The following is a 19152-nucleotide window of genomic DNA, read 5'->3' on the forward strand; positions in this document are numbered from 1 at the left end:
GCACTGTTAGAGCAAGTGTCCTGCAGGAGAGGGAGCTGGTGCCTACGGCCACTCACCCAGCAGGTGAAATCAGTGTGCTCCGGAAGCCTTGCTCCCAGCCCCCTGCCACACTGTCCCTTCAGCACTGCTTACAGGCAGGCGCCCTGACACTGCCCTGAGCAGGAGAGCTGGTTTGGACCGGGCTGGGTTAGCCTGATGAGATGTTGCTGTTGGTCCAGGGAGCAGCCCATTTAGTTCCCTGTACTTACAGTTTAGTGAGGCTGTGCAGCCCTCTGAAGGCAGAGACAGATACAGAGCGAATCTTGTTGTTCTGCAGGCACCTGTGACCAACAGTGGTCAAAGAGAAAACAATGAAATGCTGTTAGCTTCGAAAGGTAAAGAGCCGGGCAGATAGAAGCTGCCGTGGTGGTGGCGCACGCCTGTGCTGCCGGCCTCGTCCCTCCCATGGCTGAGATGGTCAATCTCATCAGTGGTTTTTACTGAAGTTAGAAACTGACTTGAAAGGAAAGGGAGACACAGCAGAATAACTGGCCCAAACTGGCATTTTGTTGTTAAATTCTTGCGAGCTAGGGCCAGTTTTTACTTGCAAGTTGAAGCAATAAGTGGAAATAGTATCAAGTTGCCGTCTAAGTGAGTATTTCTATTCATAGATTGTGCAGCTCTCAGGCCTCATGAGAAAAGTTTCTTTGTGCAATGGATAGCTCACAGCTGGTCAAAGTGCAGAAAGCACCTGCAGAGGAGTGCTCAGCCAACTGGAGCACCTGCAGAGGAGTGCTCAGCTAACTGGGGCATCTGCATCACCCCCCCCCCCCCCCACCAAGGCTCAGGGACCATGGTGGAGGAGGAGGTTGAGAAACAGCATCTTTGGAACCTGACAGGACCGCTCCACCCCTGCGCTCACAGCAGTCAGTCTTCTAGCCTGGCAGGGAAGGCGAGGGGAGCCTGAGCACTTCCCACTGACTGATGAGCTATTGGCAGTTGACCGCTTCTAGAAGGGGGAGAGCCAGTTTTCTCTCACAGCATGGGCCCTGGTAGGTTAACTGTGAACACCTCTATGCCACTATACCCTGGTATACTCCACTGTACTCCAGCGAATGCCTCCCTCCTGCCCCCACCCTCTTGGGAAACACAAATTGGACTCAGCGGGTCACTTAAAAAACACAACACAACACAACACAACAGAAAGAGGACACAGAGCTGGGAGGCGTGAAGAGGTTCGGTGTATCCTGGAGAACAGTGGGAGGAATATGGTAAAATATAGTGCATGAAATTCTCAATTAGTAAAAGTACTGTTGTAAAATTTTGTAGTTGTAAAGGCACACAGATAGGAGTTAAAGTCACTCAGGGTTTTCCAGACAAGGACCGATGCAGAGAAAAGCACTCACTGATCATCACATAGGCCTGAAAGCCAGGCTTTTAAAATGTCATGTTACACGCATGCAGATTTCTAAGTGCTCACGCAGAACCAGGCCAGAAATGTTTGTGACATACGACACCACAAACCACACTGGCACAAACCATATCTCATCGAAACCCCAAACTTAATAAATCAAATTTGGTTTGACTAACCTGACACTCTTAATCACAAAAACATTCAAGACAGCCTGTGAAGGGTTCAAGTGGCCAGTGAAGGAGGAACACCAAGACAAAATGCAGGCTTACAGTGACCTCCAGTCACCCTGGAAGTTTGGCTTCTGTTGAACTGCATATTAGAAGAAACCCAGGGCTCAGCTCGCCCATTCTGTGCACCCGAGTGAGGCACTACAGCCCCGTGGTCCTGAAGGATGACAAGCAAAGAAGGCAGGCTGCCCTTGGCTTGGATTCCAGGTCACCACTGTTCTGGAGAATGTCTTACATTTGTGTATGAATTGTTAGGAGAAATACGAGAGAAATCAATGGAAATGCGCTTCAGTTAGTGTGACATTTGATTCAAAGGTATTCCCCTGACTCTAACTGAAAAACGCAGTTATGGAATCGATTGTTTCACATGACATGCTGTGGCCCAGTCGTGTGGAGGGTAACGCATCTTTTTCCCCCTGATATACAGGGAGACTTGAAGATGAAGTGACATGTTTTCAACTGTGTCCAAGTGTCTAGTAAGCAGCAGATTGCAAGGTCTGTGTGTGGAGTCAAGGTGTGCCCCTGGAAACCAGGGATAGTGTTTTGTTGCTAGGTTCTTTGGATCATTGTTGCGTGGAGTAATTTGCAAGAATTAACTCAAGAATCAGGAATGAAGGCTTATGCCTGTAGTCTGAGTACTCTGGGCGCCGAGGCAGGAGGATTTCTCTTAGCTCTAGGCCATTCGAGTTTACATACAGAGCGGGATTTGTCTCGAAGTACAAGCGGGAGCCGGAGCAGTGGCTCAATGGGTTAGGGCCCTGGCTGCTCCTCCAGCTGACCCCGGATCCATTCCCAGCCCTCACGTGGTGGCTCACAACCATCTGTTAACTCCGGGTCCCTGAAATCCGAGGTTTTCTTCTGGCACGCACAGGCCTCAGGCATGTACATGCTGCACAGATAGACATGAAGGTAAAGCATCCATAAAACAAAAATAAAGAAATCTTTAAAACAAAAGCAAGAAAATGTTTATTGTATAAGAATGCTGTAGAACTGCTGCCGACGCAATTTAAATGTGGCCACAAGGTGGTGCTAGAGACCAGGAAGAGCTTTTGGACTCCTGAGGATTCTTCTGTGAGTTGCTGTGAAAAGCCATTTTTTTTTTTCTTTTTTAAACTGGCAAATTCTGAAAAATGGTTTGTCATTTGAGTTTTATTTTCAAACATGAAATACGTTTTCCTTAAAGATCTCTGGCATTTTAGAATGGTTTTTCTTTATGTGGTAGCTAATTTTTCATTTGGGTTTGCTCTGTTTCCATCTATTGGTATAATTTTAAATAACATCCAGTTTATTACACAGTTTAAATATCAGGACGACAAACAATCGCTGACAACACGAGGCAGGGCCTTGGCCCTTTGAGGGTTATGCCTTTCTTTTTACTTTCCTATCAGAAGAGGAAACTAAAGACTTCATGCCTGCGCTGAGCACTCGGTGTCAGAAGCACAGACGGACACGCTCGTGTGGGGTCGCCTGTCAGAAATTTACATTACGATGATAGTTATGATCGTGGGGTCAGCACCACGCGAGGAACTGTACTGAGGGTCGCGGCGCTGGGCAGGCTGAACGCAGAGCCCGGCTGCCAGGCTGAGGAGAGAAGGCTCTGACGCACGGATGGGCCTGGGTGAGTCCAGCAGCTCTCGGTGACGGTGCGGAGCGCGGGGCCCCGCCATCACGTCACTTCCCTTTACCAACCCGAGGGCGGGAGCGCTGGTTCCGGCTGGAGTCTGGGGGACGCAGCCCAACAAGTCAGGCAAGGTGCGGCAGGAGGGGCGGGCGGCTGCTGGTCGGCTGCACTTTCCGTCAGGGTCGCTGAGGGGGAACAGGAAATGGGCGTGGGCTACCGCCTCCCCGCACCCTCTCCTCCAGGGAGGCTCCACCTCCTGGAGCGCCATAACCGCCACTGCAGCGCTGTCTGCTGGACACCACGTGCTCAAGCCGCCGACCGTAGACGACACCGCAGATCCAAACCGCTACACCGAGGCCTGCTTCCGTGCTCAACACGGAATCGACGGCCTTGTACAACGGCCCCACCCGCAAGGCGTAGCCCCAAGGCGCTGTTTGACGCATCACTTAGAGTCTTTCCCCTGGCAAGAGGAGGTGTGGGGTTGGGAGAGCTGCCTCGTGTCGTTAATCCTGAAGGCAGAGGCATCTCCTGAGTGTTAGGAGGTGGTGAGGGGTTTGCAATCCTCTGTCCTTCAGTCCTGATCAAGGGGGGTGATGTAAACCCACTCAACCTCTTCCTATAGACAGATGCCTTTCTTGACAGTGCTGGTCCTGACCCCACCTCTTCTCGGTGTCTTTCACGGCCTGGTTCTTTTCTCGGGAGTAGTGGGTCTTCCTTAGGAGCAACTGGAGCATACCCGGGCACTGCTTGCTTCCGCTGTCTTAGGCTGGCTGCGTGACCCTTCCCTAGAGTAAGCTCTTTTCCTTGAAGAGCTCCTACTCGGTCCGTGGAGTGGTTGGTCCCGGGTCCACGTTTTCTTCTTTAAAAACTTTTCCCGGAAGGAGTTCCAGCAATTCCTGGACAGAGTTTTCAGGGGCCGCTCCCACCCAGCATCCCTCAGACGGGCGAGTGCTTGATTCTGTCTACATTTCCACGGTCTCAGAGACTCCTATGGGGTGAAGAACCTGGCTCAGCTGCTGCTCTGCCATCCACTTTGTGTTGGGACCTTCTGAAATCTCATCCACGGACAACCCTCCAGGAGAATTGCCAGGAGCAGACTCACGGGTGTTCTGCTTGGAGATGGTCCTTGCAGGAGGAGGAGGAGGTAGGCCAGGGCTGAGGCTTCTGCCGCCCGAGGGCTGTGAGGCGCCAGCACATCCTCATACCCGATGTATATTGTTGAGTACAAGTCCCAGCCGAACTCTTCATTAGCAGGTGTGTGTGTCAATCAAGTCCACATTTTTTTCTGACATGACTTTGGAAATGAGCTCTCAAGCCCAGAGGACGGACAGGGTAAGAAAATGCCACCCCTTCCTGCCTCTGCAGCGGCCTCACCCCTCTCTAGGTCCAGCTTGGCCCAGGCATTGCACTCTTGGTAACTGGGATATGCTGGTGATGGCAGCATGTTTAACCAACTCCATCTATTCTCTTAAGAAAGTACATGTGTAGATTAATGCGCCAAAATGAAATCAAGGCCTCCATGAAAATGAAGTGAGAATTTCAAAGATGCTTTCTTGATAGTGTGCTTCAGGGACAGAGGGTCTAAGCCCAATGACTCAATACTTATTTATGACTTAGTCATCAGGTCGACATAAGCCACATAGTGACCCCTTGGTTATTGTGGATTGTGAGAGCACATTCATGAGGCCCACCTGGAGAGAGGCCAGCACCCAAGCCTAATCAAGGCCAAGACAGAGAGTGAATTTACCAAACTAAACTCGCTAACGTGGGAAAATTCTGTGGTGGTTTGAATAGGAATGGCCCCCATAGGCTCATATATTTGAATGGTAGGTCATTAGAGATGGTGATTAGGAGGATTAGGAGCTGTGGCTTGATTGGAGGAGGTGTGGCCTTGTTGGAGGAACTGTGTGACTGGGGTAGGCTTTGAGTTTTTAAATGCTCAAGCCAGGCCCAACCTCTTTCCTTTCCTGCTGCCTATCTGGATGTAGAACTCTCAGCTCCTTCTCCAGCACCATGTCTGTCAGCATACTTCCATGCTGCCATGATGATAATGGAATAAAACTCTGAACTGCAAGCCAGCTCTGGCTATATGCTTTCCTTTATAAGAGTCGCTGTGGTCATGGTGTCTCCACAGCAATAGCACATTGACTAAGGCAAATTCTTCACAATTTAAACCTCCTTTTTTTTTAAACCTGTGGCGCTGCGGGCTAAAGCCAGTGTCTTGCACTTCCTGAGCAAGTTTTCTACCTCAGAGCGACCTCGCAGCCCACTATTTAATAGTGATAGTGGATCTTGTCAAAGATCCACACCTTTAAGATTCTTTTAAAGGGCTGATTTTATTTTTAATTATGCATATGTGTTTGTGTTTATATGTGCATTTGAGCGAGTCCCCTGGGGGCTAGAGGTGTTGGATCCCCTGGAGCTAGAGATACAGACAGTTGTGAGTGACTAACTTGGGCTGGGATCTGAACTCCGGTCTTCTGAAAAAGGGATACTGACTCTCAACTAGCTCATCTTGGCATTCCCTATTTCTTCTTCTTCTTCTTCTTCTTCTTCTTCTTCTTCTTCTTCTTCTTCTTCTTCTTCTTCTTCTTCTTCTTCTTGTACTTGTTTATTTGCATTTGTATACACACACACACACACACACACACACACACACACCATACAGCATATGTAGGGATCAGAGGACAACCTTTGGGAGTCTTTTTGAGACTCTCCTTTCAGGGTCTATGCTCACATCATCAGGCTTGCTTCCTGTACTGGGTAGTTTTATTCTAATAAATCTAATTTTAAGAAATTTATTTTAATATATTCTAACAAATAAATCTGTTAGTCTAGAGAACACTGATATGACTAATACACACAGAGCCACCATGCCGGCCCTAAGCTCAGCACATCTTTTTCTGAGACTGAGATGAGCAATGAGCTGACCATAGCAGGAGGAGGCAGAAATGCATATTTCTGTTCTGTGGAATATGGTGGAGGACCCACAACGCATGTGCTCCAGTTTGTGTAGGGATAGTTAGCTGAGATTAAAAAGAAAATAGAATATTTGCTAGAAACACTTAGCAATCTTACCTGCAAGTCTCCAGCCAAGGGTATATAATTTCTTCAGGTGGGAGATGAGACCACATAGGCTAGGGTCAGATGGAGGAGGAGGCTCTCCTCTACCAGTGGACTTGGGGAGGAACATGGGAGAGATGAGGGAGGGAGAGTGGGATTGGGAGGAGATGAAGAAGGGGGCTACAGCTGGGATGCAAAGTGAACAAACTGTAATTTATAAAACAAATAAAAAACATGGTACGATGCTGTTTTCTACAGAAGTAACAAGAAACAGGCACACAAGACTGAAGGTTCGTGGTAAGCCCAGAGTTAAAAGTTTTCCTTACAGCTTTTGGAGCTCATGGTACTTCCTGAAGCCATTGGGAGGGAGCGTCCTTATGAAGTTCCACTGCAGAGACCTGAAACACACACATGGTTCAGTCTGAGCAGCCCTTTACTTTACTGTCTTGCTTCTAATCATAGCACTGACAAGCTAGAGCTGGATTCCCAGCTGGATGCACCATTGACTGCTTAATGATGTATTCTAAATGAGTGACTCAGAAAGCCCAACTAGCTATGCTTTCTCCAAGTCGCTCTGTGTGGTGAGCCATCACTAAACCTTTCTTCTTTGTCCTAGCTTACTGAGACTGCCTGACCCACCAGCATTGTGACTTAGCTTCCAAACCAAACTCTGCCTTCCAGTCTTTTGGTGCTTATACTGTGGAAAGATAACTTGTGAAATATTTGAATTTGGTTTAATAACCTAGACGGATGTTTGGTGTGCTCTTAAGAGTGCTCACTCATTCATCCATCTGTTCATTCATCCATTCATCTATTCATTCATTTATCCACTCTCTCAATAAATGTCTATTAAACTCATACCATGTGCTTTTGTAAGTAAAGCAATATTTCCACCCTAAATCTCACACTCTGTTTGGATGGCCAATGATTTATCTTGCCTATAAATTAGAGGATTCTCTCAGAGTTATTCCCCAGGCATAAGAAGTCATTCCATTGTCCTATTCTTACTGTGTTTGTTTATGTACATATTCATTTCAAAGTGATTTTTTTTAGGGATTATTTCAGTGTGTTGGTAATTTTGGATGATATCTAGAAAAACATGGAGATGATGACATTTTCCCTCTTCATAAGAGAAAGTTAGAACTCCAACGACTGGGGCAAGGAAGTACACTTATACCCTTAAGAATAGGTACAAGTGAGATTCTAGAAGAACTCCCCAAGCAGAGGGGAGCCAGCCTTGAGTGGAGTGGACTGCCATATGGGGAGGGAGGCTCCTTTAAGAACTTGCAAGAAATCTCTCTTGTAAAGCTAGACCCTTAACAACACAGGTCTAGGGCTTCTAGACAATTTCTTTCTAAATTAAGAGGGGTATATATTATTTTCATTGATTAGAAATAACCCAAATACTTTCATCATTTAAGAAGTCCTTATACTTTAAATTTTAATGTCCTGTTTGGTTCTTCATAACACACTCATATATAGTGTATGTATGTCATGGGGAGAAAAAAATCAAGGCAGAGCTCTGCTTTTTAGTGATTAAGTGCAGGGATTTGAAAGTCAGCTCTCAAACAAAGTTAACATTTATTTAGCTAGAACAATGCACACATATTCATAGCTACTTGTGTTTGCCTATCTCATTTTTTAGCATTTATATGAAACACTTTCAAAAAGTCTTGACTTCAATAAATACTCAATGGATGATTAGCTTCCTTGATACTTTACTTACATATGATCTAGGCCACTTCTGACATTTTTCTATAATAGTTGCAATGCAAAATCTGGAAGAACTCAGGCTTGTAATGTCTTTACACTAAAGCCTACAGCTTTTTTTCCCTTTCCCCTCTGGAATGGAACAAACAGGCTGAACAAGGTATAAAGTTGAGCCAGGAATCGGCACAGAAGAGTTCATATGGACCCCTGGAATCAAGCAGCGTAGTTAGAAGTGCAAGACAGTGCTGTATAGCTATATTTATTGGTATATATACGCTCAGAGTTGCAGTGTGTGTGTGTGAATTCAGAGCCCCATGCATGTTAAACAAGGGCAATATTACTGGGTTAAACTCCTAGCTTAATAATACTCTTCCTTCTTTCCTTCCTTCCTTCCTTCCTTCCTTCCTTCCTTCCTTCCTTCCTTCCTTCCTTCCTTCCTTCCTTCCTTCCTTCCTTCCTTCCTTCCTCTCTCTCTCTTTTTACAAAAAAATAGCCAAATGTTGTATATGTAAACTTCTGAGCATTGTCTGACACCTGCAAACATCTGCTGAATAGCCACTAATGTTAATGTTAAACTGTTAAACTGAAATAACACAGCTCACACTGAAGTCCTGATGGTCCCCATGCGCTGAGACCCGGCCTCCGTGTTCTTCTGTCAATCTGGGACAGGTTGGGCGCCCTGAAGTCACTGCACACTCTCTTCACATGTCGTCTTGGAGGACGTGGTCTTAGGTTTAGCTTTCAACCCTCTCTGCCTCCCCCTTCCTCTCTCCTTTCCTTCCCGTATTGAAGCTGGTGGATGTTTATCTATGTGTGCATGTATGGTACACATATACAGCCAGAAAATTTCTTTTTAAATTGAATCATAATTTATCTGCATTATTCACTGTTTCTCCCATCTCCGTTCCTTTAGTGTTCTTTCTCTGATCTTTTCTTTCACAAAGATTAGTTGGATTGTTGGCAAATGATTTCCCATATTACTTGTGGGAAAGTGAAATAAATGAGGCTACCTGTATCAGGCTTTCATTTGGAATTTCCAGTAATTTGATGGAAGCTTTGTGGGTGATAATTATCTTTCTCTCGATTTAGAAATAAATTCAAAGGAACTCTTTCTAGGACTGCCTCAGTTTTTTTGGGGACTCATTACTTTTTTCTCTAGCAGGACTAATTCCTATGGTAAACCATGGGAGGTGAAAAGGAAGGACACTGAGGGTGCTTCCTGTGTCCAGGAAATGTTACTTCCTTTGGAAGGCAGGCTTCTGTGGATTATTTTACCCAGGTTCTCTGTTTATGTTCCCAGACTGAGATCCCCTGGGCGGCACCCAGATTCTGTGAACCTGACGGGCTGTGCTGTGGCTCTTTTATCTGGGTGCCCAACATCTGAGTTGTCGTGTAGGTTGTTTGAGAAAGCCAAGACTTGCCGACACCTGTATACTCATGGCTTACTCTTACTGTGTCTGTGTGAACTAAAAAGCCAGAGTCACAAGATATTAAAACACATGGATGAATATCCACACAAACAAAACTCAGAACCAATCAACTCAATAAAAATATACTGACGCTGCTACTCCATTGAGTTCTTAAAAAAAAAATGTGGACCAAAATATGTGTATGTGTGCCGCCGAAGTCTGGTTGAGTCAAATAACCATGACTAGAAACTTAGCACCAAAAATGCTAAACCCAGTAGGGCACTTTTTACAAGACATCTTTTCTTTTCTATACGTAGGCTTCAATTGTGTAGGCAAAGACCGCAACGGCAATATGTCTGCATCAAAATGTGATTTAGAAGTTAATTTAAATGTGAAGTTCTGGGAATATTTTATCCAATTTATTTTGCTTGTTTTTCTTTATTTATACACAAGAGCACAAGAAAAGTTCATGTGTAATAAGCTCTAAAACAGTTCTTGGAATAAGCATCAAATAAAAACTCTGTGTAATGAGAAAGTTGTGGGTAGTGTTTGTTTAGCCTCCTCCCCAAACCCCGGTAGCAATTAAAATGGATCGCATCTTTTGCTTAAATAAAATATGCTGAGTGGTCAACACCTCATAGAATTTTTTATGGAGTAATTTAAGGTGACATCTAATAAGTATTTAAGACCATGTGTGAAAAATTCATTAAAACTGATGTAGGGATGAAACCGTCTTTGAACAAACATGCATCCTTGGTACTGGCCAGTGTCTGTCCTGTGTTTTGGCTGCAGTGCTAGCCAGCCGTAGGGACCAGCCAACCTTTGCTACTTACATTACAGTCACATTGGGAGAAACTGTCGGGACAGCTCGTAAATTGGCTTCATCACAGTCAAGTTCTAGATCTTGGCACAGACAATGCATGGGCACAGAGCCGACCACTGGACAGAGAGGAAGCAGGAGGAATAATGAAGTGAGGGGCCAGGGAAGGGAGGGGGATGAAGAGAAAGACATGCAAAGCTGTGAGAATATTGCCTACTATGAAAGTGTATCATGCTTTACCCAAGCCCTTGGGGGAATGCTTTAAATTAAGGTTCCACAGCTCGCTCTAATTTAACTTCAAGACCAGGCCAGCATGGCATTAACATTAGGAGATACACACACCGAGAACCCATCCCCCTTTTCTTTTTTAAATAAAAGATTTATTTTTTTATTCATGTGTCATGTGCACGTGTGTATGTGCCTGCGCCTCTGTGAGTGTGTGTGTTAGCTGTGCTGTGAGTGTGTGTGTGTGCATGGGCGTCCCAAGGGCAGCAGATTTCTGCAGCTGGTGGTTACATGGGGTTGTGAGCCAAACTCTAGGCCTCTGCAAGAGAAGCAAGTGCTCACCTACTTCTGAGCCACTGAGAAATCTTCGCACTGCCATCTCAGAGCTTAGTTAAGATAATGGAGTGCTGACTAACATGGGGTTGGGGAAAGAAGGGACTTTCCTGAGCAAAATCCTTCACTATTCTCTAGATGTAGGCAATGATGAAATGGGTTGAATAGTGTGATGGACTAGTGAGCTAAGCTGTAGCAGGAGCTCTGCCCCAGTGTTTTTTTAAATAGAGGATTGATCTATATTTGTTCCGAAATGAATGAAATCTTCTGCTTCTCTCACCAAAGGGAGAAGTGTGTGTGTGTGTGTGTGTGTGTGTGTAGAGGAAGGGAGGTGGAGGGGGTGCTTAATGTCCATTTGAAAGCTTCTGTTTGAGAATACGTATTGAAAGTAATAAATAAAGCCATTGGTGGAAGACCAAATCATTTTATCCAGAAGCAAGCAAGAAAGGAGACCTAAGCCCTGGGTAATGATGAGGTTTCATATTTTTTTGAAAGGGTTTCCTGTGTGACTCAGGGTGGGGGCTGGAGGGCAATGTCTTGAAGCAGCTTCTGCTGGTCCTGCAGCTTTCAATGAGATATTATTGTTTAAGGTAAGCTGCTATATGCAAAACATCACACTTGTGGTTTCTTTGAGAAAGTTGTAGACAGGGATGCACGAGTTCCTGACTGACAGCAGTTAGAAGTGGTTCCCTCTGTACACCAGGCAGTACATACTTACAGCTGTAGATGCTGCTAGGTGGTCCCCAGCACCAGGGGTAGATAAATGCTGAGGGAACGCGTTCTTGGCAGGGACCATTCCACAGCAAGCACAAACCACACTGTATCAGTTATTCAGAGCACAAATGCCATTAGACGGCTTAGCTACGTGAACTGCAGGTCTAGGTGCATTGAATCACACCCCTAAGAAGTTCCAGCCCCACAAGATGGCCAAAAGCTTACACCCCATTCTTCATCATTCCAACACCCAATATCAGTGAAACTGGAATGCACAGAAAAGCAGTTATCCCACAAATGAACCTCTGGGCATTATTCACCCTATGTATGACAGGAAGAGACTATTTAAAAAGTACCTTTTGAATAACTCCTGAATTCTGTCATGTCCTAAAGATGTACCTGTTTGGCAGAAAGTGGTGACACACACCTGTGACTCATCCAGCATTTGGGAGGCAGAGGAAGAAGGACTGTGGGTTCAAAGCCATCCTGCTAATTTAAAATTGTATTAAAAATTGTTCACGTAAGAATTTTAACTTGGTTTAAAAAAAAAGATTACTGCATTAGCAGGTTAATGCTTGTAGCCAATGAGCAAACAATTTCTTTCTCAAATCCTTCAAAGTTAATCTTTCATCACAAATTGACCATCCTATCTCTGATGCTGTCCATGACATTTCTCTGCAGATGTGACTTTAAAATGTGAAATTTTCACATTCTTTCAAGTCTCCAAAAATGCTGTCTTTGTTTTGTTTTGTTTTTAAAACTGTTTTGGGTTAATTTCTAATAAGAGTCTGTCACGAGAAAAGTGATACAACAGGAACCTTAATTTAAGTTTCACCCCAAAACTTTTATCCTGTACTGTTATTTCATGAACTAACTGAAAAAAATGTTTAATTTAGCAATTTTGATCCTCACTCCCTCTAAAGATGTCTAATTAAAAATCTAGCTTTTCATGTCCTCTAAGCACTGATAAAACATTACCTCTTTGTTGCTGTTGATCCATGTCTCTGGAGTAATTACACTTGTGGCAAATCTTTCCACAGCGACAGAGTAAGAAAAACAGGGTTCTGTTGCTGATTCTGTCTCCCCTCCCCCCTTATTTGTTTTTGCTTTAAAAACTGTGAGTTCTGTAAGCTCGCATTTCTCTCCTTGGTCTTCATGCTCTGAGCTTTAGATGCTGCTGCTGAATTCTCTTCAGCAAGGTCTCTCTCTGTCTCTCCCTCTGTCTTTCTGTCTGTCTCTGTCTCTCCTGTCCCTTCCCTCTCCCTCCCTCTTTCATTTTGTTTCCATCTTTCCTTCCTTCTTTCCAGTGTTTCCTGTGTCTTTGGAGTAGTGTGTGTGGCCCACTGTGTGACCCAGAATGGCCTTGAACGTCAGATCTGCCGCCTAGGGTTCTAGGCTGACGTGACACCTTCACACCTTTGAGCTTTTTATGTTTGACGTAGGTGCACCTGTGCTCCATTATCTCAACCTGAGCATTTTCTTACAGAATGTTTTCTTTGCTATTACCTTTTCATTTGCCATTTAATTTCTGCCTTTTATAACTTGCTAATGTGTTAATGATTTAATTCTGTTAATAACTACACATTAATTTTAAATCAATAAAATATTTTTGGAATGTGATAAATATAAGATTCGATTCAATTTTTTGAGTAGTGAGATTAAAATTAAATTAAAATATAATAAAAATGAATATAGAATAAAAAATAAAATTACATTTAATGATAATACACTTAGTTTATATTTTTGTATTATATTTATAACAATGCTATGACTTTTAAATTTTTTTCAAAATGGTTTTAGATTAATTTTTTTCCTTTCAGCAATATTAGGAATTGAACTCAGAGCCTCATACATGCTAGGCAAGTGCTCTACCACAGAGCTACACTGCCAGTACACTTAGCTTTCTGATGATCAGATTATTTGGTCCCCTCCTTTGGGAGGCAGCTGTGGTGCTGACACAGGTTGCTGCGCAGCTGCAAGGCTCGAGGGAGGGATGTGAACACCTTTATTTGGGGATGCCGGTGGCCTTTTAATCTTGTTTGAATAGTGAAGACAAAAAAATTATCAATTCGAAAAGCTAGACTTTCAATTTGTGGTAGAACAGGAAGGAAAAGGGTACAGCAAGAGTCTCTGCCCCCAACCCCCGGTTTATGAGTGTAGTTTTGAAAATCAGACGTCCAAAGCACACATGTATATTTGCAGAATTTGTTAGCTAGACAAAATGTATTTAAAGGGAATTATTTTAGAAAGTATTTCCGACCTAAAACATGATGAAGCTACTCTCCAGGCTTTCTTCTTTCCACAGCCCGTGCAGTATCTGCAAGCATTTAGCAGGGACTGTGCCAGCAAGCTGCAGTGAACAAGGCTTTCGAAACCTGCGGCTCCAGCCCCAGGAGCTTTGCTCCCCTGAAGACATCAGGACCACGCAGCTGCTCCTCCATTTCCTCACTTTCCTTTGCTGCAGAGTTTTCCCTTCCCTTCCCTTCCCTTTTTTTTCTCTCTCTCTCCCTCTCCCACTCCCTCTCCCTCTCCCCCTCTTCCACTCCCTCCCTCTCTCTCCCCCCCTCTATGTTCTTTGGGAATTTCACATTCTGCACCCCAGTCCCACTCACTTCCCAGCCCTTCCATATCCACCCTCTACTGTTGTAACCTCTCCTTTACCCCGAAAAAAGAAAATAAAAAAAACAAAATGAAAATTTCAAGAAAAGAAAAAATATGGCCTGTGATGGCAGTAAGAGCATTATATAAAATAGCAACCCTGACCCTTGAGGCTGATTTTGTTTGCAATACCTGATTTGATTGAATCCTGGTACACTTAAAGACAGAATTCCAAATTAAGGCTTCCTATCTCAAAATGTTTGTAACTAAAAAAATATAATTGACTTTCAAAAAACCAAAACGTTGTATCCGAGATGTAAAGGCATGGTGTCTTACCATGAACTCATCAAAGGGGGCACACAGCTGCTGCGGCTACTTACAGCATTCCGGAGTTTCTGCCTCGGAGGGATTTGCCCAGGTCACTTTGTAGTAATTGGCAAAAAACCTGTCGAGTTGTACAGACCACCCATTGTTGTCTCCTGAAAAGAAAAACCCAGTAACAAGAAAGTTAGAAAAAAACCAAGCAGATATATTTTGCTTTCTTGGCAAAAAGAGTTCCTCTAAGATAAGCCAGTGAATCTCACGGGTAGCTAGGTAATTATCATCAAGGACTTCGTACAGGTGTGTACATCTGTCTGCAGCGCCAGGCCTTGGGGGGGGGGGATCTCCGTGCTTATCCAGCGCCCTACTCACTCCCTGCACTTGTGTCAGTGATGGTCAGATATGCTGAAATGTGATGTACATTCGTTCTCCACATCGTTTTTATAGTTCCCTGAACCACCTTCATTAGTTGACTCGGATTCTCAGCGTGCGTAGACATGTGTATTAATCGAAACCCGTTTTAGAGGCGCACAGACACGGATAGGAGACTGCGAGAACGGCTCCCATATTTTCACGAAGGTGTGGCCTTGTTGGAGCAGGCGTGGCTTTGTTGGGGAGGTGTGTCACTGGGGGTGGGCTTTGAGCTTTCACAAGCCCTGCCAGGTCCAGGATCTCTTTCTGTGCCTGCTCTCAGCTCAGGCCTGTCTGCTTCCCGCCAAGGCGAACAGAGGCGAATTCTATGAGTCTGTAAGCCCCCCGCCCTCCGCTAATTAAATGCTCTCTGTCTTTGATGCCTTGGTCATCAAGTCTCTTCACAATACAAGACCGCCAACTGAGCTGGTTGTTATGATGATACGTAAGACACAAAGCAGGAGGCCGAGGAGCTGTCACACTCGGGACAGAGGTGCAGTACAAACGCGGGCACCTGCATTCAGCTCCCAGAATCCACGCTAAAACAAAACGAAACAAAACTGTGTACGGTGGCATGCTTTTGTAACCCCTGTGCAGGGAAGAGAAGACAGGAAAGCCTGACTGTAAGAGTGGAGCTGACTCAAGACCAAGGCTCTGGGTGCTGCAGGCAGCAGAGCTGGGAGAGAAAAGCGTCTGCTAAGTCCTGCGCAGCCTGGACTGCTCCATCAAGGGCTTCGGAAGCTGGGCGAGGGACTGTGGGAGGTGGTGTTTGCCCTGTTGGTCTCTGGCCTTGCCCTTTTGATCGCTATGTTGATCTTTTCTCCCTATGCTCCTGTTTTTCTCTGATGGAATGGGGGCAGGTAGTCTGTGCCTGCAGATAGCAGAACTCACTGTGACTTTACAGTTCACGGCTAAGGCACCGAGTCCGGCATCAGAAGACTTTGGACTTGTAAATGATGTTGAAACTGCTAAAGCCTGTGTAGACCTTCGAAGTTGGAATAGATGCACTCTGTACTGAGAAGCCCGTGAGCCTTCGGGGACAAGGAACAATTACTGCCCAGCAGAGATACGAAGGTGGCAAGTTGGTAGGGGATAGACCTTCGATAGTTTACGCTGCCAACGTGACCTCAGTCACTAAAGCGCCAGGCTTTATCTGTGAGGGAGTCGTAGATTGGGTTAGTTGAGGTGAAGTACCCCCAGGAGATGTGTGCCGAACCACAGCATAGCTTAGGCTCCCAGACTGACTGAAAAGAACGTACGGTCAGCGTGGTCACTCATCGCCCTCGGTGCTCCCTTTTCTTCAGCACTGAGGACTGAATCTAATCATGCTCACTCACGCTCTTCCGCTGTGCTACAGCTGCAGCCCAACGCTGCTTCCCGACTGTGGGCGGAAGGTGGCCAGCTGCCCAGAGCCTCCGGGTACTGGGACCCCTGCTGTAATAAGCTGTACCCCTGAAGTGTGTGTCCAAAATAAACCTGTGTTCCCTAAGTTGCACTTTTTTGTTGAAGCAACAGAACAAGTTGCTGAGGCACCCACGTGTTTGTCAGGTTTTGAGGTTTGTGGCACTGGAATCGCCCCTTTTCTAGCTTTGGAAGTTTGTTGCCTTCTTTGCAAAAATTTATTCATTCTTTTAATTAACGCAAGTATCTAGGAATTAGAATTTAAGTTTTTTATTACTAGACTTGAGGAACTTATTGAAAATTACAATGTGTTACCAAAAATTTCAAAAATAAATTCACTTTTCAGGGCAGCATTATGAGTTGTTATTATGTATTTGCAAATAAAATGTGGAAATAGGTGACTCATTGGTCTCTGGTGATACTGAGGGGCTGCTGTCTCCTTCTTCCTCTCCTTTTCTTCCCCTTCTCTTTGCCCTCTCCTCCCCTCCTGCCTGTCCCTCCCTCTTCGCTTTCTTCTTTCGCTGTGGTACTTCAGATTTCAATCCAGGGACTCACTCGGCAAGTGCTCTCCCACTGCGCTGACACCCCAGATCTGCTTGTTCATACAACTAAGGTTGCTTTTCCTATCACAGCTGCAGGGGACTAGTGAGAGGTCGAGCAAGTCTTAGGAGGGTCTGCGGACTTGACCTTGCGGGCTGCAGGGCCTTGTGAAACTGTGGACCCGGCAGCGGCAGCTCATCCGGTCAGAAGGGCCTGTTCAGCAGCAGGGAGGGGAAGCAGGAGACACGGCATCTTCTGGGAACACAGAGCTGTTTTGTAGGTGGTTTTTCCTTGCTGTTGAAACTGACAGACATGCCAGTGATGGACGTGATGTTATTCGCAGTGCCCCTTTAGCAGGCCCTATATTTAACTCAGCTTTTTACAAGTGGACTAATTTTACATTGTCACATTTTTGCCATACATAGCGCAGCGACTTAGCATCATGGCCTGGTGCCCTTTCCCGGTTATTCGTCTCTCGTGCGTGCCCTCTTGCCCTTCTGCTGTTTTCAGGAATGCCCTGTATGTGGTTATCTTCATTTCCTTTCTGTTGCTGTGTGACAAAATATGCTGACAAGAGCGAATTAAGGGCAGGGTTTATTTTAGCTCCCAGGTTACCATGCATTGCTTTGGGGAAGTTCATAGCCACACAGGAACTTCAGGCAGCCGGTCACACTGCACTGATTAAGTCCATGCTGCTACCACCCAGCTTTACAAGATCCAAGACATCTTGCCCAGGGAACGGTGCCATTTCTTGGTTGATCTAGTCACAATACGCCCCTCCCCACTCATGCCCAGAGGCATTGGCCATCACTGAGTCCTTTGTGGCATCAATTTTGTCAAACAAGTCAAAATGGTGTAGTTCCTTAAGTTTTGTTGTTGCTCGCTCTTTCTTCTGTTATAGAATGGCTTTAGTGAGGTTTTTCCTGAGACAGCATCTACGACCAGGTGGCTTGGTGTGGGCAAGAGTGGCTTCACAAACAATACTGACCCTGTATCCACTGTTACCAAAATATATGTGTCACCATTAAACCCACCACATGATGTCCCAGCCTCATAACAAGTATAAAAAATCCTAAATATTTTCATTCTTATCACGCTTCTTTATGGAGCCTTGGGGTCCAAGGACTTTTCGGCAGGGCACAGGCTGGGGGAGAGCTGGCCCTGGGGGAAGGATGCCAATGCCATCCATCACTGTCACAGTTACCATGAGTGGTCTGGGGAGCCGGGTGGGAGTCTGCTGCAGCCTGAGTGGAGGTGGGAGAACTGCTGTAGATGGACTGCTCGTGACGCAGAGGCTCACTGAGGTACAGTAGTCACCCACAGTGCTGACTGCTCCTCACTTCACGAGGAGTCTTCCCTGTCAGCATGAGTGTTTGTCATGCTGGTGACTTCTCAAAGGTGACACCGCTGGGCAACACGAGCCATTGTGTTGAACCTCTTTCTGTCCCTTCCGGACTGCTATAGCTGAGCTGTTGCTCATGATAAACCAACTGCTATGTCTGGGACAGTGTCCTTGACACACTGATTGGACACGTGAGGTTGGAATGATGCTCTTTCTCTTTCCTGTTCTTACTTCTTTTCACTCCTTTCTGCCTTCCTCTCCCCCCACCACACACACACACATACAGAGAGCAATGGAAAAACAGGAAAAGGTGAAAGTGAAGCCAGGATGGCTGCAAGGAGTCTTCGACTAGCAGAAACAGTATAAACCTACTTATTCTTCTTGAGGTCAGAACGCGTATTTTGTAGAAATTTCTTTTTTAGATAGTAAAATATTTGCACAAACAAGCCTCTTGGTAATTAGTTTTTACCTTCTTGCCTAGGCATTTCTTCCTTCATAGCCTTTACTCCCTCCCAACAGAGGGCAGGCACACAGAACAGAGACATGTGGCCAGAATGGCAAAGCTGGAGTTAGCATTTTTAGAGAACAGCTTTTTAGTATTACGTGTTTCTATATTTTAACTCATATATGCTTGATATTTTAAGGATACAGTTTTTCATACATTAGTAACTATTGCAATAATTTAATTCTCTGCTATTTTTTTTAAGTGATCTAGGGTAATCTACACAGTACTTTACATCGAAAAAAGAAATGATGGAGTACCTAAAGATACACCAGTGGGGGAAAACCTCATCTCTTTCACGCTAGCAGAACTTGGAAATTAAGGCACTTACCAAGAACATATACTCTTTCGTTATAGTTCCCATCTATTTGTCAGTGTGGGAAATCTGGAAATCTGCATTTTCTGTATCCTGGGTGAGTTTTAGGCCAAGTCCTCTGGGACCAAAACTTTGATAGTGATTGCTTTTGAAGATAGTATTGTTTTCACAAGACAGTAAAGGGTAGTACGCCTCATGTCCTGCAT

The 19152-nt window shown here is 45.1% G+C and overlaps 1 protein-coding gene and 1 long non-coding RNA gene across 7 annotated transcripts in view; one reads left to right on the forward strand and one right to left on the reverse strand.

Moving 5' to 3' along the window:
* The window catches only part of Rxfp1 (relaxin family peptide receptor 1), a 99837-nt gene that overhangs the window by 34447 nt on the left and 46238 nt on the right, over nt 1-19152 (reverse strand). For 4 of the 6 annotated variants that reach the window (XM_060378461.1, XM_060378460.1, XM_060378465.1 and 1 more), the window contains exons 3-6: nt 14494-14592; nt 10257-10362; nt 6631-6702; nt 249-320 (exon numbers count right to left, since the gene is read on the reverse strand). In XM_060378461.1, coding sequence (XP_060234444.1) covers nt 249-320; nt 6631-6702; nt 10257-10362; nt 14494-14592 — 349 coding nt within the window. Of the gene's footprint in view, nt 1-248; nt 321-6630; nt 6703-10256; nt 10363-14493; nt 14593-14806; nt 14934-19152 lie in introns of those variants that run through there. The other 2 variants (XM_060378462.1, XM_060378464.1) reach the window with 2 other exon arrangements.
* On the forward strand, nt 2722-16647 carry LOC132652484 (uncharacterized). The gene is made up of 2 exons (XR_009590124.1): nt 2722-4573; nt 13821-16647. It is a non-coding gene; the product is annotated as an uncharacterized LOC132652484 (long non-coding RNA).

Source organism: Meriones unguiculatus, chromosome 2 (genome assembly GCF_030254825.1).
Source record: "Meriones unguiculatus strain TT.TT164.6M chromosome 2, Bangor_MerUng_6.1, whole genome shotgun sequence".
NCBI classification, from domain to species: domain Eukaryota; kingdom Metazoa; phylum Chordata; class Mammalia; order Rodentia; family Muridae; genus Meriones; species Meriones unguiculatus.